We start from the raw sequence: 26,701 nt of genomic DNA on the forward strand, positions 1-26,701 counted from the left end.
GTGTATTGTAATTGAATTCGATTAAGTCTTAGAAAGTTTAAATGGAACATGACAAGGTAGGTCTCTGCTCCATGGAGAAGGCACCGAACCAAGTAAGAGTTGAGACAATAAATTTTAAAAAGTAAATACTACTGCGGTGTCGTGCACAGATCTGTTTACTGATTCGATAGGAACTGTTCAAACAATTTGACTCAATGTGAGCCCCGGGACTGTGAGCTACGGGCCGACAGATTTTATGTTTTTGGATTTTCTTTTATCTGATTAAAGGTAAGTGACTTTGTAAAAAATTACAACTGCTATTTAAGACCAGTATATATGCTTCAATCAATACCAATGGAAGTGGATAGTATTGTTTACTTGATGTATGTTAACACCCAAATAGTTATTTATTTTTTTAAATATTAATGCGGTTTCTTGTAGATTTGTCAACATTTTTACTTGCAAATAATAGATATATGAAACTAATGAATTGGACTGTCTCGCTGTAAACATTATTGTTATGATTTCGCTAATCATTATTCACGCCTGGTATGGGTTACGGCCTGAGTTGATCATAATAAAAATGGGCCCTTTTTTATTTCAAAAGTAGAAAGTTTTATTATAAACAATAACAATGCGTAATTTAATTTACAAATAAATTATAAATGGGCAATTTTAGCGATTGGCAAGTTGATTAGAATGTGACAAAATTGTCTTAATGTTGAAATTTTACTTATTTAAAAGACTACATGGCTGAAAGTTCCATTAGGCTTTTTGAGAGTGTTAAAGTGGGTTTGGAGGTACTTTTAGTTCTTTGAGGATACCTTCTAAGCATGTGAGGCCCAAAGAGAGATTTTTTTAAATGGTTAAATCAGCATGTCTAGCAATGAGTAATAATAATAATAGTTCGTAGTTTATGCATTCTTATTATATAATTAAATAATATTGAAGGATATTTTAAAGGAATCCCAATTGCCATCTCATTCACTTTTAAAAGCTATTCATGCTTTAAAGGGGTTCTCTTCTTTCAGGTAAAATTTAATACAGCGTCCCGATTTAACACCTGCATTCCTGAATCCTCAGTATAGTTATAAGGATGTGCTAGGTTTTTTTATTAGTAGTTACTTTGAATATTAACTATTAATGATAATGATTATGGTATTTTAAACCAATTATTTTTTGCGTTGATGCCAACTCTTGTTTATTTAGTTACGGACTATTAACTAAATTTTATCCGACCTTTTTAATATCCAACCATAAAACATTAATTAGTGGGTGTTATCTGTTTCCAATCACAATTAATATTGTAATTAATTGAAAGTTGTATTCTAAGCTTCAACAAGAATTGTGTAATAATATAATAAAAAGCCTTGACGCATTGTGATTATCTTTTGTCATTGATTTTTCCAATAGGCAACTTTGATCATCATTAGAATGAATGATAAATTTTGACTTTCATTTATTTAATTTTCGTCGTATTTACACTTGGGCGCAATATCCGTTGATATATTGATTGGCCCGTAGTTTTTTCAATATATGCAGATGAGAATATTGTATAATAATAAACACACAGGCCTGATTTTATAAATAAATTAGTAAAACGAATGTTTTTTTTTGTAATGACTATCAAACTGTTTGGATTATATTGTCAGTAGCTGCAACAATTAGGGGTTTGATCTTTGAAATGACTGATAATTTTGGATTCTAATTTTTACATTATTTACATCAAAAATATTATATATTATTTATTTATGTGGTCTAGGTAACTAAGAGCTTTAAAATACGACTAATCTTCTTTCAATGCGATAAACTATTGATTGAATATAGGTTCTCAAGAACTTCATTTACAAAACTATTATAAACCAAATTTTTGTAATTCTTAAGTTTCAAAATCAAAATCTAGAGGAGAATTTTTATGAAGCATTTTATTTTAGGTATACTAGGCCACTTATATTTAAAAAACTAATTTAATACGAATAGGAAGTTGCTTATTTTAATTAAAGGGCTCAGAAGTGATGGGTTTATTTTTAAAAGGTTGATGGGATATTTTTAAAATCATTACTAAAATAATTGACATCCATTTTTTTATGCAGTAGGACTTTTCATAGAGGTTATTGTGTCAGTACTGGGGGGTCGCCCGCGCAAGACTATGGGTATATAACCATAGGGTAATCTATGCGGGCGGACAGACATGTATTAGTATTTATTATGCTTGATCTTAAAACAATTTTTAAGCTTCTTTAATATACAAGCATAAATAATCTTTAACTGACGATCCACTGCAGTGAAACAACTCCAGTATACCCTGCAACATAATGTATAGAAGATGTAACAAATAAACAAATTTTAATTATGTTAATGCAGTGTGTGTTCAACACATCTTTGCAATAAAACACACGCCTCCTCTTATACTATAGAATATGCATAGCGTAACATTGATAGTGAACATGTAAGTTACCTTTAGGTTTGAAAATTACTAGCACAGTATTACTAATCTATTATATCTTATATTTTATTAGCCTACTATATTAATAATATGTCTATGGCAATTAATTACTCTTCATTTAGAAATAAACCTCAGAGTATAACATACAGCTCATAAGCCTTTCCATAAATGCATCTAGGCACGGCCACCTTTAACTTCAGGCCGGGACCTTCGAAGTGGCAACATCGCAAGTAGGGTTGTAACAGCTGTTTTGTTTGGAGGCAGCCAATGGTAATTGTGTATGTTTTAAGAATACGAAAGCTTGGTTACTGGTCTATGAAAATATTAACTTTGCTTTAAATGTGAAAAAATAGATTATCAATAAAAATTTATCAATCTAAATCTCCTATGTATTGGCGTCAGCCGTTGGTCAATAAATAAATAAATAAAATATTGTTTTGGTTTTCAATTCTATATGTTTGATTTTCAATCTTTTAATAAATTTATGTTCATAAATTTAAATTTAAAGAATGAAACGCGAATTAATGAGCTGGTGTGACCTGTCTGCCATGTTATCTTATGGGACGTCTGGCACTAGACTACACTACTTGCAACGTTGCCAATTCTACCAGGCCGCGGCGTGGAGTTAAAGGTGGCCGTGATCTAGGACTTCTAGATAACTGTTTACCTGTTTATAAGTGCATCCGTAATATAAGTACTATCTACAATAAGTACTATATATATGAAGTATTCATATTGTTAAATAACTCTACATTTATGCTTGAACATTAACAATAAACACGAAATGGTGTGTCACAGTCATGTAAACCTAACCTCAACATAACCGAACCTCAACGTAACCTAAACATAACCTCTCCTAGAAGTTATAAATAGTGATTTTTCCTAATAAAAAACTGTCGTAAGTAAAGTGTTTACAAAACTCGCGTAATTAGTCTTTACGACACTCGGAGAAGTTTTAAAGGCACCCACAAAGGGTATTATATCTTAAATTATTTTCTACTCGAGTCGTAAAGACTATCCTTACGCGATCGTTGCGTTAACTACTATAATATTATAATATAATACTACTACTATAACATGTAAAACTGGAAACTATTTGTGTAATACACATAATTAATCTCTTATTACACTGTTCACAATTACGGTTTATTTTCAAGTATAAACACTAAGTAATCACTCCTTCGCATATGCAAAATATGAGTTTATTGAATAAAAGTAATAATCATTGACACCTTGCATTTGACCAGAACTTATTCCACTTAATTACTCAATATTTTGGTGCTTGTTTTCCCCAAATACAGAACTTACAAAAAGCCATGCTGTTACGGGTGTTTTAGGAAAAATTACTCCTACGGAAAATGAAATATACCATTGTTAATTTATAAGCCAATTTTGTAATTTCAACCAGAATGATTGTTTATATTGAATATTAACTAACTATAGACGTTAATTATACTACTATATTCTGTCATCTGATCACAGGCCTATTTAAAACAATGATTATAGGTACAGGTGCATTAAACGCATATATTACATCAACAGTAAAAGAATTTTTAGAAAATTAGATCACGGTCGAATGAAACTAATGCATAAAGACCACTCTGCAACGTGTATACAGGGTGAGTTTTAATTATCCCCCCCCCCAACTTTTTTCTACATTTTTTCAAATATCAATCCCAGACCACTTACAAACATTGTTGGGTAGTAGGTACTTCATTTTGACAAGGTGGTCATTTCCGGCCGCCATCTTGGATCCGCCATATTGGATGCAAAATATTTTTTTCAAATGTAAAGGTGGGGTTGTGACCCATTATTTCGAACTAGATTTTTACCTTGATTACAATGCCGCAAACCGTTTTTAAAAATCTTGATTCATTCTAAAGTGATGAGGCCTTTTTAAAACTTTATTTTTAGCCCATTTTAACATTGTGCTTGTACAAACTAAGACCATTTTGAAATGGGATAAATTATTTTAAATATAAAAGGGGTGTTGTGACCCACCATTTCAGATTACTTTTTTAAGCAGAACTCAATTCCATGGTCCATTTTTCATTTTCATATTTTGATTTTGAAATATTAACGTTTTTAACAAAAATATTGCAATGTTTCATAAATTAAACTGGATAACAAAAAATGGATTGCGGCATTGAGTTTAGCTTAAAAAAGTAGCTCAAAATGATGGGTCACAACACACCCTTCATATTTAAAATAATGTATCCCATTTCAAAATGGCGGATCCAAGATGGCGGCCGAAAAAAATACATCAGTCATAACCAAGTGCAAATAGGTTGGCAATGACTGGTAGTGTATACTTATCTTTATCTAGCACTATTTTGAGATTATGGTCTTAGTTTGTATAAGCACAATGTTAAAATGGGCTAAAAATAAAGTTTAAAAAAGGCCTCATAACTTTAGAAGGAATCAAGATTTTTTTAAACTGTTTGCGGCATTGTAATCAGGGTAAAAATCTAGTTCGAAATAATGGGTCACAACCCCACCTTTACATTTGAAAAAAATATTTTGCATCCAATATGGCGGATCCAAGATGGCGGCCGGAAATGACCACCTTGTCAAAATGAAGTACTTACTACCCAACAATGTTTGGAAGTGGTCTGGGATTGATATTTGAAAAAATGTAGAAAAAAGTTGGGGGGGGGGGGGACAATTAAAACTCACCCTGTATAAGGCACCAAATTATAGCTCAGAGTGCCAGAGTCCTACAATATCGATTTTAAAAATCGAAAGTCAACTTGCATTTTACTTGTGAGATATATATTATGTTTACATTATCCATTGGGATCATCTTGAATCACAGATTGAACACTTTTATTTTACAGTATTATATTTTCCGGTCACAACATACTACCAGTGACAATCTCTAAATTCTTCCTTTGAATGTAAATCAAGACAGACATGTAGTACTTTAACATTCCACCCGAATTGGGGTCATCGTTACTTTTCCCCGTGTGGTACAGTCTTGTGTTGTACGGTTAATAAAGATTGTATATTTTTTATCATAAAGAGGAAGCGATGGACCGTAAAGATCATCACAGAAATTTTCAAAATGTTCATTCGGAATTGTTAAACAACGTCAAGCAAATTTTTTACAAAATTCAATTTACCATGGGAGTTAGAACAAGACTGTTGTGATACAAATTTTAATCTGGGCACCATTGTAGATTATTGACACGTAGCTAAGCGATTGTTCAATTTTATTACATCGCTCTACGAGTATTAAATCGACTACCCTAGTCTAACTCCAAAACTCCCCGTTCTTTAGTATACACTACTAAAAACATTCTGGAACCATTAGATGTGAAGTTTTTAATATTGTTAATAAAATGTGCTTTTTTATTTCACATAATTACGTTACCTACTTCTCTATGTGCTGGTAAATTTGATGCCCAATTATTTGACGAATCTTTAGCTATTGCTATGTAATGTAATTTCTTAGAACTACTTTAATTATTGATAGTTATCAATTATTTTATATTCAATTTTTTATTCACATTTATTTGAATTTTTTTACATTTTAATCTATATAATAATTTAGATAGATACAGGAACAAAATGTTGAATCTCCAAACTGAAATGAAAAGAGTTCAGTCTAGAGACCATATGAATTATAAACTTCATAGTTACTATGTTAGCTTATTTCTCAAATATATAACTAAAAAGGTAATACAGTAATAGCTTAAGCAGCTTAATATATAAAATAGCTTAATATAGGAAAAGCACATTGTTTCTCAATACAAGTTTACATTTGACACACTTTGACTTTAAATTTTACATCGTATTTAAAATATGCAAAATATAGAAATACTATGTAAAATAACAATGTAGTTAGTCGTATAAGCGGTTTAATACTATAGACCTTGACTAATAAGACAGTTACATAATAATGATGAGCATAATAAAGATTTAGATAACATACAAGGTAAAAGGAATAACTTCAATAAAATTTTAAATATCACCTAGTTAGTTAAGCATCGAAGCAGAAAAAGTGAAAACAATAGTTATTCCATAGATATAAATGTGTCATGCAACGATCTATGGTAACCGTGTAATAAACAGTAATTGTTATGGTCTGGTCTAAATGAGCGAAAAATATGCAACCCCTTATATCTATGCAAAGTTAATAAACCGTCAAATTTTCCTAGCGTGTAGGACACAATTATAAAGCAATAAAAAAGTTCAGGTAATAAATTAGGTTCATACTATTTAGTAGAGGTTTTCATACTTAAGAGCTACCAATGTTACAGTTTGACCAAAATACAAACTAGAACGAATGAAGGCCTGATAACGGTATGTTGGATAGTATAGGTCCATTTGAATGGGTTATCTTACCCCTCAAACTGGGCTGAGAGATATTGAACAGGGTGTGTATTTAAACAACAGGAGTTGCAAACAAATTCCAAACCTGCTGGGCAATATTTTTTAAATTTTTTTGTGCTGGTATAAATTGGTAAACTACACTACAAAGGCCTTTTCACTACTCATTATACTGTAATCACAATCAATTTTCCTTTTACACTGTAAAATTACGAGTAATTTATCTTATGTGCTGTTTTAATATCATGTTCAGCTGTTCACTGTTTATTTATATTGCTAACAAATTTCAATCACATTCGGTTGTTCATCCAAACTAGATTTATCTCTTCTCTTTCTTTTTATAATATCCTTTATTAACGTTTTCAACTATTAAAGTTACCAACAACTTGCGTTCTGCCAATATTCTTTAATATGACGTCTTCCTCCAAGAAGTGATAGAGGACAAACAGAGTATTATTCTGAAACTGAATAACATCTGTGTTGACAGGGCTACTTTCTATTAATTTACAACAAAGGCTGTTAGATCGTTTACAAATACACATTCTCTAAGGTCTGATGGCCTCACTATTTGGTATTCTAGTGTTTGATAGATTGATTGTGCGTACATAATCAAAGATTGGAAAGATTTTATCTTAATTGTATGGCGAGAATTGATCAAACAAGCCAGTGAATTCAGGAGGAAACTCCAATCTCAAATCAACCCTGCAACGACAGAAGGTTTTTGCAGGAAACCCCGTCATCTCTAGTCTGGACTTCTTCTTCTCTGATATTCACCGCATATGAGAGCATTATGTCCTCCCGAAATAGATCTAAGTCAAACAAATAAAGGTATTTTGAATGTCATCCGTTATCCATGAATCAAAGGAATCTACCCTAAGTCCCCTGCACCAAGGTTGTAAATAAGTAAGTTATGTCCTTTGGCGACCTTTTAAAAAAATATTTATCAGAATTGTCTGTCAAATTACAAACAAGCTAGTCTTTGCATATGATTCACATTTGACGTAAAGAGAGGAGTGGGAGATTTGTTCACTTTAAAGGTATATTATTTTTCATAGTTGAAATAAAATTTTGAGCTTGTATAGGTATATAAAAAAATCAGATAAAAAATGCTTGAGGATTGTTTATATAAACCAGCACACTTATGACATACAAACCTCATCATTGCATACAGGGTTCTAACACTTTCTTCCATACATTTATAGAGAACCAGGAGAGCCTGACACTTGTCAAACTATTTAAATATGCTGGTAAAATAAGGTCAATGTCGGCCAAGGGAAATAAATGCATTTTCCTAGTAATTTATTCAAAGTTGTCAATTCAACATATTCAACATGGAAGCTATTCAACCACAAGCTATACTGTAGAATAATACATTAAAAAGTGCATTACTCAATTTTCAAGTATATTCAAAGAAATGTTTCTGTCATATTTCTGTCATATGGGTCATGATCTGAAACCCTACATTCTGAACAATCCACAATTATATTTTTGTTTCTTACCCTGAACAGTAAACAGTGCCTTCCTTCACATATACCATAAATCAGTAGTCTTTTATTTTACAAATCAAATCAATAACATATAACAGAGGTTAAATTATAATTAACCTATAATTTAGATTAATTATTCAACAAAGGAGAGCGGAGATTTTATATTATGTGCTAGGTAAGACGTAGAGCAGATACAGATAATAGCTGTAAAAAATAAAACTTAATTTGTATTATTCATTGTGACCCTTGGTTGGAATATATTATTGAAAAAATAAAAGTTAATTAAAAAGTTAAGTTATTAAAAACCACAGTTGATGGTATGACAACTAGTTTCGTTCTTTAGAACTTCGCAGGTCATTGTATGCAACCACATCATCAAAACATCAATTAATACATTGTAGTATGTCAAACGTTTTTTTTTTATCTGACAGTGATAAGACAGTGCTGGACAGCCTTTACAGTTTCAACCAGTTTTATCACTTTTTATTCTATTTTAATTATTTAATCAACTTAACAAGTTTCGATTGTTGTGATTTTGACAGTATTTTAAAGAATCTTTTGACATACCACAATGTATAAATACATTGAAGGAACGGAACTAGTTGTCATACCAACAACTGTGGATGGATTAGGTAATCCTTTTAATTTATCAAAAGTTAATTGGCCAAAAATGTAAAATATGTGATAAATTTGGGAATGTTTTGCCTAGATCTGCATCCTGATGATTATCAGGTGCTTCCTCCTTGTTGCTCTCTTCAGCTCCACGGCGTATACGGAGCCATCACCTGAACCCTCGCCTGAACCATCTCCGGAGCCCGCCCCCCAGGGTGATGGGGCGGTGCCCGAATTGCTGGAGGGTGTAGGAGACCTGGTGTCAAACCTACTCGAGGATCTCCTCGGTGGAGGTGGTGGTGGGGGAGGGGGAGGAGGGATGCAAGAAAAGATCGACACTATTGACACTAGCTTGGAGTTTGTGAGTATTTTCTTCCCCAAACTTTTTAAAGTCCATATTCATTCAAATACAATCAAAACATTACATACAATCAAAATAATTATTTTTAAGATGGCGATGTTTAATCATATAATTTGTATTCGGGTGATTTAGGAGTATAATATTTTACAGTTTATAGCACTCAGTGATGATTGTTTATAAAATAACAACTAAAACAATACTGTATAAGAAATATTTTTGGTACACTTTAAACTCACAGAATAAAATACCGGTAAGCATTGAAATTGGCATGTAGTGGTTTCTTACTTAATTTTAAAAGAAAATTATTAGACCCTGTGTTGTTTCAATAACTTTTAAATGCTAATGTATTATTCGTGTTTTTAACAATTTTTTTGTGAGAATGCGAATTTGAAAATTGCAAAACAAAAATGCAAGGATTCCGAGATTGGATGTCAGCTACAAACCAGTTAAAAATGTACTATTTTAAATATTTTGAATCACAAAAAATTACGGTATTAGTATCGATTATTTACTATATATAAAAGTTGAAAAAGGCACACCGGGTGATAATATTGTAGGTTAAATAGTTAGTACAGGTAAAATTATACTAAAAAACCAGTAGAAAACATAAAAATTAGTCCATTCATGAAACTTTCAGGAAACGTAGTAATTACCATTAGGTATTGGAATCTAAAGAGTCCCTAGTGATTGTGGGGGTGGAAGTACCATTTTATGGGGTTTTAAGCTTATGGGGGTAGTGATTTTGAGAAAATTTTTATTTATGGGATCCAAGCAAGTGGGGCGTCGTTTTCTATGTTTCTTAGGAAGCAGAATCGAAAAAGAACATAATAAAAGCAATAAAACCAACAGTTTATCAGAAAAAGACTAATTTATTAATGAAAAACTAAATATGACAAATTAATTAGGGTAAAATAATCCAGTAAATTAATATCAATCACCCATTACAAAATTGATCATTAGTCTGTGTCACATGTTAAAGTAGTATGGAAAATTAACCAATAAACTGGTAGTTACAACAAACCTCCTGGTAGTGGTGGCCTCTTTAACCACCACGTGTCATATTGTTCATCAGCTACTGATGCATCATCACCTTCCATGGAATCGTCAGGGTCTCTACTCGTTCTTCTTGACAGCTTAGTAGTGGGGATGGGTAGCAGAAACATATTTAAGTTCTGGCGATGATCCTGCAACTTAGGGTGGCGATAATATATAAGACCAAGTATGTAAAACTGCCCAGACCCCAATTTTTAAGGACCTTGGTCACCCGTAATGACGTCATCAATATGGCTCTCGTAAGAGGATGCTGGGTCGCTATGAAGTGGTTATTATACCAAAATGCCTGAACCGATTTTAATGAAATTTGGCATACAAGTGCTTGAATACTATATCTAATCCCAGTTTCTCAATGGTCGAGTTTGATTAGGTCATTTCAAAATGGCGGCTGTTAATAATTAAAATAATTAAAAATTGTTAAATGTTTTGTTTTTTAAACTCTCTCCAGAAATCTGCAGCGATCTTTACTTTTCCTTGCAATCACAGGTTTTAATGCCATCTCTGTATTTCATGGAATAGGCAAAATACCCCCACTGCAGCAAACCTGCAGATTAAGTGAGTTTCCATTTGCCTGATTTGATTTTCAATTAAATCCATTTCAATTACATTAAGTTTAGTGTTAACTAGGTTTGCTGCTACGGGTAGGATAATAAAGTGTGTTTTTATAATTAAAACATTAATAGCTTAGGTAAAAATAAATAAATTTGCCAAGTTTTATAAAAATATATCCATAAACGAGTAAACTACAACAGTTTACTTATTCTCCATAAGAATAAAATGTGAATGATAAATTTACAATTTTTGAATTTTCTCGGTAGGTAACCAATATCCGTACAAAAACACTTCAATAAACAAAATTATTTGGTTTTTAAGGTATTCTAGTTCATCATGGTATCCAAATTGGTTTAGAGAGAAATTGGAAAATGTTATAGAGGGTTAAACATGACAAAACCCAATTTTGACCCCATAAATCCCCCCAAAACCCCGTTCCCATGGTCTGATCATGCTTGATTGCGAACTTATTAGAATCAATCCAAATATTTGTTGTACTTTTCTATATGACATAACATCAAACTTTAACAGCGTTAATGACTGTATATGTGTACTTATTAAAGAACGTTAGCACAACTCAAGTAATAACTTCAGCAAAAATTACCCAATGTTGACGAAATTTGGTAAAAACGTGTAAACCTACGTTTACTCGAACGAGTTCGCGAACCAGCATGATCGGACCATGAGAACGGGGTGTTCTGGGGGATTTATGGGGTAAAAATTGGGTTTTCTCATGTTTGCCCCTCTAAACGTAAAACTTTCGAATTTCTCTCTAAACTATTTTTAATACCCTGATTAGTTATTTTGCTAGTTTATGGTTATATTTTTATAAAACTTGGCGAATTTATTTAACCTATTCATATTTTAATTAAAAAACAAACTGTATTACCCTCCCGGTAGCAGCAAACCTAGTTAACACTAAACTTAATGTTATTGAAATGGATTTAATTGAAAATCAAATCAGGCAAATGGAAACTCACTTAATCTGCAGGTTTGCTGCAGTGGGGGTATTTTGCCTAATCCGTGAAATGCAGAGGCGTGATTGCAATGAAAATGAAAGATTGCTGCAGATTTCTGGAGAGAATTGAAAAACAAAACATTAAACAATTTTTAATTATTTTAATTATTAACGGCTGCCTTTTTAAAATTACCTAGTCAAACTCGACCATTAAAAAACTGGGATTAGATATCGTATTTAAGCCCTGGTATGCCGAATTTCATTAAAATCGGTTCAGGCATTTTGGTATAATAACCACTTCATAGCGACCCAGCATCCTCTTACGTGCGCCATATTGATGACGTCATTACGGGTGACCAAGGTCCTTAAAAATTGGGGTCTGGGCGGTTTTACATACTTGGTCTTCTATATTATCGCCACCCTAAGTTGCAGGATCATCGCCAGAACTTAAATATGTTTCTGCTACCCATCCCCACTACTAAGCTGTCAAGAAGAACGAGTAGAGACACTGACGATTCCATGGAAGGTGATGATGCATCAGTAGCTGATGAACAATATGACACGTGGTGGTTAAAGAGGCGTAACTACCAGTTTATTGGTTAATTTTCCTCACAACTTTAACATGTGACACAGACTCATGATCAATTTTGTATTTATATTAAATAACTGGATTATTTTACCTTAATTAATTTGTCATATTTAGTTTTTCCTTAATAAATTAGTCTTTTTAGCGAATTTCCCTATAGGGAAGTAGCTATTACCGTAGGTGGCACGGTAAGACCTAGACCCGGGACCGATTTACTTTTTCATTTTGATGTCCCCAGAGGCCAAAAACACCATTCGTTCAAATTTTTATATATGACATATATTATGGGGTAAAAATTGGTTTTTCTCACTTTTGAAAGGAACATGTCGGCCTTAGTCACTAACAAGACTACAAGATCGCGCCACTCATCCTACACTCATCCTTCACTCATATTTGGGTTAAAATACGCACATAGTGGCGTCCCCATCTTAAATAATTGATAATTGATTGATATGTATATATATATACGTCCGTGAACGCGATAACTTGAGTAATTTTTGTCCGATTTTGATGAAATTTGGTTTAAAGGTGTAAAGTGAGATAAACTTGAATGAGTTCGCGAACCAGCACGATCGGACCATGGGAACGGGCATTTACGGGGGGTTTTTTATGGGGTAAAAATTGGTTTTTCTCACTTTTGACCCTCAAAACACAAAATTTCCCGATTTCTCTTTAGACCTTTTTTAAGAGCTTAAAAAAACAAATAATTTAGTATATAAAAGTATTTTTGTTCGATTATTAGTAACGGAGAAAATTAAAAAAATTGTAAATTTAAAATTCCCATGTTATTCTTATGAAGAATATTGTCAAATGTTGTAGTTTGCTTGTTTATGGATATATTTTGATCAAACTTGGCAAATTTATTTATTTTGTACTAAGCTATCAATATTTTACTCAAAAACACACTTTATTAGTTTCCTTGTAGCAGCAAACCTAGGTACTCGTTAAACCTAATGTTATTAAAATATATTTAACTGAAAATCAATTCAGACAAATGGAAATTCGCTTAGTCGGCAGGTTTGCTGCGGCGGGGGTATTCTGATAAACTGTCGGTTTTATTGCTTTTATTATGTTCTTTTTCGATTCTGCATCCTAAGAAACATAGAAAATGACACCCCACTTGCTTGGATCCCATAAATAAAAATTTTCTCAAAATCACTACCCCCATAAACTTAAAACCCCTTAAAATGGTACTTCCACCCCCACAATCACTAGGGACTCTTCAGATTCCAATACCTAATGGTAATTACTACGTTTCCTGCAAGTTTCATGAATGGACTAATTTTTATGTTTTCTTAGGTGAGTTTTACCTGTACTAAGTATGTATTATCTATCCTAGGTTAATGAATATGTTAAACTTTTTAACTATGAAAAATACACTTTTTTATATTTGGTCACTGTTTTTATTTGTTATTTTGACAGAGTTTTTTTACTGTGTATATTTAGTACACAATAATTAATTTATCAAAAAAAAATCCTTCCTTTCTCAAAACAACAAAAATTGACCTTCACGATATTGCATCAAACCATTAACCAGCTGATAATTCGCAACAACAGTCTCACTAGTACCCAGCTTTATTTATGGCTGTGAAGATATAAACAAATGAATAAATAAATCACCAGAGGAGTTTTTGTCTGTTCCAGGCCTATTGCAATCAACCACTTTTCGTGACATTCCTTACAAAGACAGATGCCCATTGTTTGATTGACAACATTTGCTTCACATACTTCCCACTGCCCGATGATCCATTTACATACAATATCTACAGTTCTACAGTATTGTAAGTAAAGCAATACTCTTACTTCACATGACATTTTAGTGTGGTCGAACGATTGTGTGTTTGTGTGGCGTGACCTATGAAACGTGAATTTGTAGTAGAGAGCATTGAAGTAATTATTAAACTTTTGAAAGTTAAATACAGTTACCTCTATGCCTGAAAATATTTTAAAAGCCGGTGACCGAGGATTGTTCAGGTAATATGTATTAAAGCATTAGTATCAATAATTTTATGAGTATTTGTGCTCACAGTGCCTGCTCACAAAATGTTTGGATGGATCCCATACAATAATTATTTGTGTAACTAGTGGGGGAAGTGGCACAAAGACAATTTGCACTCGCGTTACACATTATATTTTTCCTACAGTTATTATAAAGCATAGAAATAGTTCAATAATATTTCAAACACTAAACAAAACGTTTTAGGTTAGGTTTTAAATCCAAGCGTTGAACGAAATGGGAAACACTGCAACTGCTGATCGTAGTCGTAGTATCTTTAAGTGTTGCCAACCTATTTCCAAGTGTACTCGGATTACGTGCATAATAAAAGCACGCTGTTTTGTGTTGTTTGGTTGGAATACTGGTGTGCGGCAAAAAAAAAAAAAAAAAAACAGTGCCGCAAAAGTAAGTAAATGCAGCAGTTAGCAACTTTCAGTACTATAATCAGTGCAAGGAAGCCCGCTTTGTCAGGTGACTGTAGGAAAAATACTTTCTGTTTTAACACTTTCAAATAGTAATAAAGATATTACCCAATTAATGATACAAGGCTTGTTGAAAACTAAACTAAGTAGTTTTTCATGTTTACTAAAATGTCACAAATATTTCCTTAACCATTTTATTTTGGAACATTTTAACGAATTACCCATATGGGGAGAAAGCTAATACTGTAGGTATCATGGCGAGACCTAGACCCGGGACCACTTTCTTTTTCGTTTTGATTTCTCCAGAGGCCAAAAAACCCCATCCGTTCAAATGCATTCCGTAACCAAGGAAACTTGAGTAAAAATCATTCGATTTTGATTAAATTTAGTACAAACCTTGTGATTAGAAAATTCTATATTAAACCTAACAAATTAAATCAATGAATCTTCCATATACAAGGTTCTCCAGAAAACTTCCACACCTGACCATTTACCTATGGTATGACTTAATAGCTTAAAGACATTTTCTTAGATGCGTAGTACAGAAATACATGTTTACACGGTTTAATAATAATCTCATTCTCAAAAACAGTTCTACATCAAGTGCTTCATCTGGGCTCCATATGTCTATGAAAACCAACTTGTTATCCCTCCAGGAAATATTGGATTTTAACAATCCATGATTTCTTTTGAGATATTTTTATAAAATTGATTTGAAGACTCTAAGTAGGTCTAAACGGAACCTTAAGGCCTAGCTTATTTTCTGCTGACCAAGTCCAAGTTGCTTCGGCTACTCAATATGTGTAAGAAGTTTTAGTATCATGTGCATATAAGATTAAAGTATAGGCCTACTAAGTAGATTGTTGGCAATTGAGAGGACTATCATGTTTTATGTTTATAGGGTAAAAATGGAAAATGCCTATTTATACCCCAATAAAAAGGCCTAGGTTAACACGATTCTACCAAATTGAATTAAAATCAGATAATTTTCACTAGAGTCAACTAGTGTACACGAGACTTTGCGCTAGTGTTATACATTAAATTTTTCCTACAGTTACTATAAAGAATAAATAATGGGTAATTGTATGTATATACAGGTGAGCTTTTACGATGCGTTTTCACAAATAACCAAATTCAAACCTAAATGAAATTATTTCACAAATTAATTGTGGAATTTCATTCAGATTAGCAAATAAAAATCTGAATGAAGTTTCACAAACATAATTAATCAATATGTAAATTGTTGGTTTGTAATGTTTATGTTAACACGCAACAACAGGTTTATAGGTTAAGTAAAGTCGTTGTATCAATGGTCAAATCATATGACAAATAAACACTGCACCAGCTGATCGACTTATTAGGCTACGGCCACACGGGCGTTTTTTCACGCAAGAACGCAGCGTGAAAAAACGCGAGAAATATGGGCAGCATTAAATGTAATGAGGTATGCCACACGGAGTGTGTTTTCACGCAGATTAGGCGCGTCTTCAAAATCGACCGCCGCGGGCCCGCAGAAGAATGGCCTGGGGTGCATTTTTGAAGCTTGTTTTCACGCTCTATCCCTGGCCACACGGGTGGGAGCAACACGCAGCTTTGATCAAGTCGTCGTAGCAAGTTAAAATAAATATAAATGTATCTAATTTTGTCCAGGATAGCGTAAAATATTTTTGGGTCTAGCCAATTACACAGTAGACCTACACGTTTTATCTTAAACATAGGTCGACCTTACTGGAACACTTAATATTTTGTTACTAAAAGGAAAGGCATTTAGTTGGACTAAAAAATGTAAAGAGGCATTTATGTAGTAGAATATTCAAAGATCTGATGAAAATCTTGTCATAAAATATTTATATTATATTTATTCAAAATAAAATAGTTTTAGTGTTGTTTTCGTATCGAAATTAATATATTATTATATTTATTTTTATACTAAATGTAAATGATTAAATGAAAGGTTAACAAAATAAAATAATTTTATTGTTGTTTTCGTATCGAACTTAATATATTATATTAATTTTTTATACTAAATGTAAATAATTAAATGAAAGGTTAACAAAATAAAATAATTTTAGTATTGTTTTTGTATCGAATTCAATATACCATTCATATTTCGTGTTAACTAGTCAGAAACAAGGTTACTATTCCGGCCATGAGGAAGGTATTTTGCCGCTCCTGGATTTCAACCGGCGTGAGAATAAGCTACATTTTACTGCGTGAAAAAAACGCACGTGTGGCATACAACAGCGGGAATTCAAGCAGCGTGAAAATAAGCTACATTTTACCGCGTGAAAAAACGCCCGTGTGGCCGTAGCCTTAGAGTTTTGCCTACATGTTTTCAAGCATATTCGTATTGAATTTTTTGAATTTTTTTTTAATTTGAAAAATTCTTTATTGTTCTTTTCAAATACAACAGGTACAATACAATACATATTTATACACTAAGGTTGTACATAAGTATTACATGTTGATTGTATTTATTCAAATATAAACTAAAAACACAATACTCTTCACAACATAAATCTAACTAATTATTTTATTCAATAACGAACAATAAAGCCCTGAGGTTACAGAACCTGTGTGGGAAACAAACATTTTTGGTAGTTGGAGCAACTCGTGGTTGTAAAGTCCATCCCGTCACCATTACCACAGTATTTTTATTACAAAATTAAAGCAATATATAAAACTAGGCTTCAAAAACTAGCTTTAACACAGCAACCTATCACAACAAAACCTTATCTACCTATCTATTTGAAAACTGACCCTATACTGTCAATCTTCGTGATTACAGTACTATTTTGGAGTGTTCTGAACTTACAGCTTATTTGAAAATATCGAGCATCCCTGACTTAATAAGTGCAAGATTATTAAAAATAACTATGATCTATTGTTAGACCAATGAGGTAAAAAATGTGTTTATACTATCTATTTCGAGCAAGTAGTTTCGTGTTAATTTGCTGAATACATTGACGTTTTCCCTTGCTTTGATGGGCTCGGGAAGAAGGTTATAAAATGTGGGAGCCAAATATAAGAAGAATTTTTTAAATATGGTTAGTCTAGGTTTAGGTACATAGATGTTGTTTTTACTTCTTAGTCTAGTATGTCTTGGATTTGTTCTATCAGTACCACATCTATTGAAATATATTTTCAGAACTTTGTAAACATATAAATTCCTGATAGGTAATATTTCTATAATTTTGAAAAGTGGGGATGAAGGTTCAGTTTTGGTTTTATTTAGCATTATCCTGATGAAAGATTTTTGTAAAGTAATGATTGGTTTTAGGCTGGTAAAATATGTTCCACCCCATATTTCTATTCCATAATCTATTTTAGAGTTGATAAATGCGAAATAAATTGTTATCATCAGTTGAGTATAGCAAACGGACCTAAGGATATAAAATATTCGTATGCACTTGACTAATTTAGTTTTTAAGTAATTTAGGTGCTCTTTCCAGCTAAGTTTGCTGTCAAGCCATATCCCTAGATATTTTATACTATCCACTTGCTCTAGATTTGGACATGTGCAATGATTTTGGGCAAGGGAGCAAGTTACTTCATGATATTTTAGGCCGGTACAAAAGGACAATTGTTTGGTCATATTAAAAATAATATACTTTTTTTGGGCTCATAACCATAAGATTATTTGAAAACCAATATCTAAGCATATTAATGTCATGTTGCATTTGATCCTTGAGGTCTTGAATGGAATTCGCCTCATAGGATAATGCAGTATCATCAGCAAAAGCCACCAACTTGCCTTTAAAATTGCCATTGCACAAGTCATTGACATATATAAGGAAAAGTGGACCAGACAACACTGACCCTTGGGGTATACCAAACTCAATTTTACCCTCTTCACTCACTGTATTGTTTACTTTTGTGACTTGCCTTCTACCCTCTAAATATGATCGAAACCACACCAGCGGAACCCCACGAATTCCTGCATTATACATCCTACACAATAATATGCCGTGGTCTAGTGTGCAAACGCTTTCATTACGTCTACAAAAATACCGGCACTAAGTTTACCATCATTAATGGTTGTGTATACTTCAGACATAAAGTTTATTAGAGCAGAGCTTGTATTTAATTTACTTTGAAAGCCAAATTGATTTTTGCTAAAAAATCTATGCTTATTTAGAAAGTTAACCAATCGCACCTTAACAATCTTCTCTAGAATTTTTGAAAAAAATAGATAAAAGAGCTATTGGTCTATAATTGTTTGGGTCATGTTTGTCATTTTTCTTGAATAATGGTATTATTACAGTTTTTTTCAATTTTGATGGGAATTCACCACTTGATAAACTTAAATTAAAAATATATACTAGTATGTTTGCAATGGAGACAGATATTTCTTTTATTACAATGGGTGTTACGTTGTCATATCCTGGGGGTTTGTTATTTTTCAGATTTTTATCATCGTTAGTATTTCTTCCTCGTATGTTGGGTAAAAGAACATTGAGTCATTGCATGCGAAACTTTGGAATTTATCTTTGAGCACATTAAATTCATTATGAAAACAATCTTTATCACTATCAATTTCTTCTCTTAAATTCTTGGCCACTGAACAGAAGAAATCATTAATCGGCTGGAGAGCTAATCATTTATCATTAATATCTTTCAAGACTATGTTAGATTTATTAATTTCTCTATTTCCTGTTAATTCTTTTATAAATTTCCATTGTGTTTTACTATTGTTTTTGTTGGTTTCAAATAGGTTAGAGTAGTAGCGTTGTTTTGCGTATCTAATATGATTTATCAAGGCATTCTTTTGACTTTTGTACATATGTTCTTTGATAGTGCCATTAAGATTTTTTACATGTTCCCTATAACTTTTGTTTTTTTTGGTCAATACTATTTTTTATTGTAACGTTCATCCACGGGGATTTAAACTTACACTTAACTTTGACAATTTTATATGATTTATTAATGCAGGAGTGTAGTTTATCAATGAAATGATCAAAAGCAATTGAGGCTGAACATGTAGTAAACACTTTACTCCAGTCCATTTCGTTTACAAACACTTAAAGAGAGTTTAAGTCAAGTTTCCTCAATTGATTCTCATTGCTTTTGTTCCTTTGTGCAAACACTTTATCAGGACTCCATTCAACATGACTTAAGGTTGTCCAGTGATCAGTAATGCAAGTTTTAATAACTTCAGCTGTACACTTAAACTTACAGTTTAACTTAATTCTACAAAACAAATGATCTATACAAGTCTGTGAAAATTTGGTGACTCTAGTGGGCTGATTTATCAGTGATTTTTGTCCATGACTTGCCATTTTTATGATATATTTATCAATTGCACTATATTTTTCAAGAATATTAATATTTTTATCACCATTAATCATTAGATTCGGTGTTTTTATTCGTGACAGAACTATTTCCAGTTCGTCTACAAAATTATTTATTGAGAATTCGTGAAGTATTGAATATCGCTAAAAGATCAAGATTAGTATTATTTGCTAAAGTTATTTTGAGGTGGATATAATCAGCAGTTATCATGTTTGGAATGTTTATCTGATAAGAACTCATTTTGTCAGACACAAAAACGATTACTCCACCAGCTCTATAGTTAGAATTACATTTTACAAAATTACAATAATTAGGCAATGAATAAGAATTTACTTCACTTTGTTCTATCCAAATCTCGGTTAATATTATTATATCAGGGGTCCTACCCAAAGAATACAACTCAGTTACAAATGAATCAAAGTTTTGTCTAAGGCTACGGATATTTTGTTGTATTAATACTAAATTATTAATTTTATCTTTCAACAAATTATGATTCATTTACGATTATAAATTATCAAGGCAAACATTAGTATTTTACAGTGAGTACTTATAGAAACTTAAAACTGAAAACCAAAAAGCAGACTCTTCTATAAAATAGATATGAACTAGTCTAACCATTTTGTGCAGTGTCCATTTTCTCAGGATGTGCAGAGTCTGAAGTCTGTGCAGGGTCCGTAGTCTGAGTAGAGTCTGTGGTCTTTGCAGGGTCCGTAGTTTGTATAGAGACTGTGGTCTGTGCAGGGTCCGAAGACTGTGCAGCGGTCTGTGAAGGCTCCGTCTCCGTCACCTGTGCAGGGTCTGTTTCCTTTGTTGTTGGAGGAGTTACTGGAAGTTCTCTCAGCTTTTCCAGGTCTTCCGTGGTGGTTATTGGTATTACTTTCCCTTTTTCTGTTGGCCGAACCAGGATCTTTCCGTTTCTCACCCACACGTAACTAAAGTTCTTCTCCTTTTTGAGGTCCCGGACTTCCTTGTACAGTTCCCTTCTTTTCTTGGTCAAGACTTCGTTGATATACACAATCTCGGCTAATTGATTTCTAAATCCAATGTCTTTTGTGTTCAGGTTGCGTTTAATTCTTCTTTTCTTCAGTATTTCTTCTTTAATGAATCTTCGGGTGAATTTGACTATAATGCTTCGGGGTCTAGATTCGTTAGTTCGCTTGGTTCCCAGACACGCGTCAATGGACTCTTCAGACAATGTCATGCCTAGGCTGATACCAACACTTTTTACTAATTGTATCACATCTTCTGTCTCCCTCTCAGGAATCCCGTTGATCTCCACACAGTTTATACGTGAATACTGGTCTGCCTCATCTTGCCAAATTTCCAGTTCCCTTAATCTCAAATGCAATTCCTTGTTTTCTTTTAGTAGTACATCACACAGCTTCTCATACTTCTTCAAAGATTCTGATTGTGCCAAAACAGTAACTTTAAGTTCCTCAACTGTTTGGTGACAATGTTCAACCGAGGTCCCAAGATCTGTTTCAAGTTTTTTAATCTGATCTTTATTTTCTTGCCTCATTTCGTTCAACAGGCTTATTACATCGCTTATATTAGGTTGTTCTTTACCTAGCTGGGATTGGACTTGCATGCTCTTTCTTCTTTCCTTGCTACATCTCTCACACCTCCACACTTGTCCTTCATTTTCCATATATTCAGCATCTTCCTTAGTTAACATGAAAAAAGTACACACAGGTACCATGAAAAAACGACGAGCAGTCTGTACACTGAATCTTCACTTGGCGATTAGTTATAGACTTTTGACAAGATCTGCACCTTTCACTCATTGTAAAAAATATTTATATAACACTATTTATTAAATTTAAAATGTCTAAAAACAGATTATTCGTAAGTATAAAGAAACCACTACATACCAGTTTGAACATACAATCAGTGCTTATCAGTTTGTTATCTCTGGCATGGGACGGACTGGCAGGACTACCTTCCTCTTCGAGTGCTGGCTCATTACTGGACTACAGTGTTTACCAGTAGTATTACAGCTTACACAAGTACACTATTTTGTGTTTTGTATTTTGTGTTGTTCGGTTAAAATACGGGAGTGCGGGAAAGTAAAATGAGGGCGGAAAAGTAAGGAAATTCAGTAATCAGCTACTTAACGTGCTATAATTACTAATCAGTACAAGAAGCTTTGTCAGATAACAGTAGAAAATATATAATAATTTTCAAGGGAACATAAGTGGTTCTGGTCTTTTCTTCTTATTAATCTAAGAATGCTGTAAAAAAAAAAAAAAAAAAAAAAAAAAAAAAACTAGTTAGCAAATATCATTCCCAAGCCTGTGTCAGCGAACTGAACAAGAAGTAGAGTTTTGTTTCGTGAAGTCTGCTGTAGATATCTTGAGAGTGCGTTCTGGATGGGATACAGATAGCCACTTCGCTCAGGAGATAAGGACGGTTGACGAATCCATTGGTGAGTTTGTATATGAAGATGACACCAGCAAGCGTCTAGAACGGAGACATGAAAGACTGAGCGTAACTTACATATCCCGAACAAGGACTTCTAGGGACTGCTAGTCTTGTCACACACCAACAAGTCTCAGAAATCTCTTCTGGATTGCTTACAAACCTTATTGTGTCCAAACAGCTTATCCGTACTAGACTTGCATACTTGCATACTCTAGGAGCTGACGAACAAGAGAACAGTTTTAAAATAAGTTGTGTGTTTGGCTGGGACCGACGTACGTAACTCCAGGGATAATGGTGGATGTTAATGTCTATCCTTATAGACATGGTGATCAATTTGATCATCAAGAGAGAGATTGGTGGAGAAAGTTGAACCCAAATCATAGTATTTGTAACTCTCTTCAAAGGCTTAGAGTAAATTGAGTATACAACGAGGACAGGGGGTTTCAGTATGTAAAAAGTCATTTCTGATCATTTAAACACATTGAGCTTCGTGTTTTTCCATTTGCGAAAAATGTCATATAAGCTAAATATGGGAATTGAGTAGAGGCTTGACTGTAAACGGGCAGAGTCATGAGGTGTGGCTATTTCCGTAAATATGTTAGCCTCGTCGGCAAAAAGGGAGTTTACATTTACATTTTGAAAAATTAAATTAATGAAGAAGTTATGAAGCTGGTTGAGCTCCCAGCAGTAAAGCCATGCTAAGCAGTGTTGATGATGTTCTTGAAGAAAGGCTAAAACTTGACAGAAACTGTATTTCCAGTAGTATACCGACTGAGGACATAGAGCAATAGGTCTGTAATTTGCAACCTAGGAAGGATTACTTCTTTTGTGAATATAAATAACGTGGGTTATATTTAAAGCTCTTGAGACCTTTGATATGGAGGCATTGAATAGGGCGCGCACATTCAGCTAAGATGGAACGATAGTGATGATAAACAGACGGGATGTTATGCAGACCCAGGCGATTATAAGTGTTCAGCCCGTCTAGTCCTCCATAACTTTCAGGACTGTTAAGCAGAAATAGTTTATGAAGGATGCACTGTATAAGTCCAGCTTGTGGGAGAGAGGGCGACGACTATTTGAGAACCCTGACGAAATAATTTTGAGGACAGGTCTCGACATGGACTCCGTTTGGTGACATTGACGATGTAATACTTGTGTTGAACACAGATTGTTGCACAAAGCTCCAATAACTCGTCATGTAATCAGGTATAAGTCCTTGGATGTTACGGATATAGTTGTAGTACCTTGAAGTGAGGTTTGCATCATCTTCGGAGGTTTGAAGAACAAAATAATCAAAAGGATTGAGTGACATCTTGGAGCTTATATTTGCACATTTCTTTTGGATGATCGATTCTATAAGTTCTTTTGAGAAACACATCAGGTAAAGAAGATACCACAACGTGATTTAGTTGACTCATGCTTATACACTCCTCTACCATGGTGATAAATGTCTCAAATCAACCAATGTCGATACAACTATGGGAAGTGAGGCTTAAAGGTTTGTAAGTTTTAAAGATGGGGTTTCTCTTTTACACTTCCATGGATAGCCTATACATGGAAAGCCTCGTGTGTAAATACAAAATAATACACATATAACCAAATTTCAAGTAAGATGTATAACCAGGCTAACCAACTGTATTAAACAATATAATCAATTATTTACCTAATTATTTACAAAAACATAAATGTTATTTATGAAAAGTGCAAAATGAAAATATAGTGCATCACAAGCATAAATTCGATTAATCATTTACATATTATTGTATTGATTATAGACTAAAAATATATAGCGGACGAAAAGCTTACCAACATTTACGTTGGTTTAAATATTATTAACACTGTAAGTAGTAATATCCTTAGACGAAATAAATAAATATATATATTTATAATAATTAACGAAGTTAGGCAAATCATCATTTTTTTTTGTTATAATATTTTACTAGATAACAAATATATATGAAAAATATGTTAAATAAATATTTAAGAGGAGATCGAAAGCAGCTGTTTTACATAGGCTTATTCTATTCTATTTCTAAGAGCCGTATCTTTAAACTTTTAAAAACAAATAATTTGGATTTTATATTGTTTCATAATAATTGGGTGATGATAGTCATATGTTGTAAAAATCTATGTCCTGAAAATACAAATACAAAAGTAATTACTGGGTTATAGAACAAAATATTGTTGAACCTATCCTAACTTTTTCTTATAACTATTAGATTACTGTGAAATGTTGCCACTCATGTGATAAGAGATTAAAATCAAATTACCTTAAAAACAAATAATTTTTAAAAGCAATGCTCTCAAATAAACAAACTATGGGTTCAATGGGAAGGTTGTCTTTTTGATGATTTAGAAATTTATCTCTGAAATATTATATATCTGTCTATTTATAACATTCACATTAATTGTGTATGTTCTACACTAAATATCTACTCCGCTTTAAATAATAGACAAATATAACATACTCAAAATTCTTTCATCACACATCACTTAAAAATACAACTATCCTACAGCAACTTTGAGATTACTTTTAGGGGTTGAGACCTTAAAGTGAAGGCTCCTTAAGACAGAAAGGACATTTTCTAGATCACATTTTCGAATTGGTATTATAAAATCTAATGTATTTTATAGAACGAGCACTGATCCCCATTGTAAGATTGAAAGAGATTGTTTGGTGATGATTCGGAGTAGGCAAGTGTGTGAATTACTGAATAAGAATAAGAATAAGAAAGTTTATTGCCATTGACCAAGTTGTACATAGGAATAGGCATTGTCAAATTACATTAAATAAAATATTACTAAACATGTTCATATCTATAGGTAACAAAGATTGAGAATAACGATTGAGAGTTCTTGATTTACAGTATGAATGATTCGGCTTTAATTTTATAATTCATGAAGTCCTTAACTGAGTAAAATGGGTTAGCTACGAGCCAGTTATGAATTTTTGACTTAAAAAGAGGAAGAGAAAGGCTGTCTGCCTGAGCAGGCTCAGGCAGCTTATTATAAAATTTCACACTGTGTTGAGTAGTGTGACTTCTGCAGAATGTACCAAAACAAAGGGGTTGCGACAAAAATTCCACCCAGTGAAACAGTCCTGTTTGCAACACACAGCCACAGTCCTGAAAGTGTGACTTTACGTATACCTATGTCATGTTATGCAGATAAGCAAGGTCATTTGAAGGGTTCCAATCTTAGGACTAGAATCTTGGGAGGAAGAAGAATTATGATTTGCAAGATTAAAGTCACAGCCAAAAACAAGTGAATCTGAAGTAGAATTTTCAGCAAAATTGTTTTTGGTGTGAGTTGCATATACAGTGGTGGAATTATTTGGAAGAATGCCCATTCAACGTTTGTGAGACCACAGATCCAGCAGACGAATGCTTTGGTACAGTGGCTTATACAGTTTAGTTACTGATGAGCAATTTCTTACCCTTTCGTGATCTATTCACTGATTTTGCTGTATTTGTCTTAAACTTTCAAAAGTAAAACCATGATCCTGTCATAACTGCCATAATGAGTTGTCATACTTTATTGGCTTTACTTATATAAATCGAGTATTATGTAACAAAGAATTTTTCACTGCATGTAAGATCTTGTTTATACTCAAAATCCAGTTGTTAGTTCAACAAAACTTTCAAAACTGCCTTATTAGAATGAAATTTACCAAACCGATAGATAACTAAACATTTATATTCCTATATATTTGTGTTATATAGTTTGAGAATGAGAAAGGGAATACTGCTTGCAAATGTGACCTATAAGAGAGCCTATTGTTTGTTCAGTGATAACAACGTTAGTGCTGCTAGGAAACGCTTTGATGAACTCTACAACAAAATGAAACAACTTCAGGCTTGCATGCACTACAATTCGCTTCACACGTAAATTGAGGTCTCTCGGCAGAAATATACGCTACATCCATATAAATAAATGGTTTGAGTTTTGTGTGTATTTTAAACATGATACATCTTATACAGACAAATTATTTAAAATGTTCCACAATTTACTGTAAATTAGACTCCAGATCCAATGAGGGAAATATTTGTCATGTATGAAATGGATACGTAACAAAAGTGTATTTATAGATTGAATAATTAATGATAATTCCATTTTAAATAAATTTCACTGACAAAGCATGCCCGTAATTTGCAACGGGGAGGGGCTGCGGATCGGAAAGTTTTCTTCTTCAAGTCTAACC

At 32.9% G+C, this 26,701-nt stretch overlaps 1 protein-coding gene across 1 annotated transcript in view; it reads left to right on the forward strand.

The window, feature by feature from the left end:
* Nucleotides 1-165: 165 nt before the first annotated feature.
* The window catches only part of LOC128998647 (uncharacterized), a 38,267-nt gene continuing 11,731 nt past the window's right edge, over nt 166-26,701 (forward strand). Inside the window, exons 1-3 of the mRNA XM_054424870.1 lie at nt 166-267; nt 8,954-9,217; nt 14,011-14,147. Coding sequence (XP_054280845.1) covers nt 8,966-9,217; nt 14,011-14,147 — 389 coding nt within the window. The 5' untranslated portion in view covers nt 166-267; nt 8,954-8,965. The remainder of the gene's footprint in view (nt 268-8,953; nt 9,218-14,010; nt 14,148-26,701) is intronic.

This window comes from Macrosteles quadrilineatus, unplaced genomic scaffold, assembly GCF_028750875.1.
Source record: "Macrosteles quadrilineatus isolate MER2022 unplaced genomic scaffold, UCM_ALF_1.0 Scaffold_7__1_contigs__length_78375512, whole genome shotgun sequence".
Taxonomy (NCBI): Eukaryota; Metazoa; Arthropoda; class Insecta; order Hemiptera; family Cicadellidae; genus Macrosteles; species Macrosteles quadrilineatus.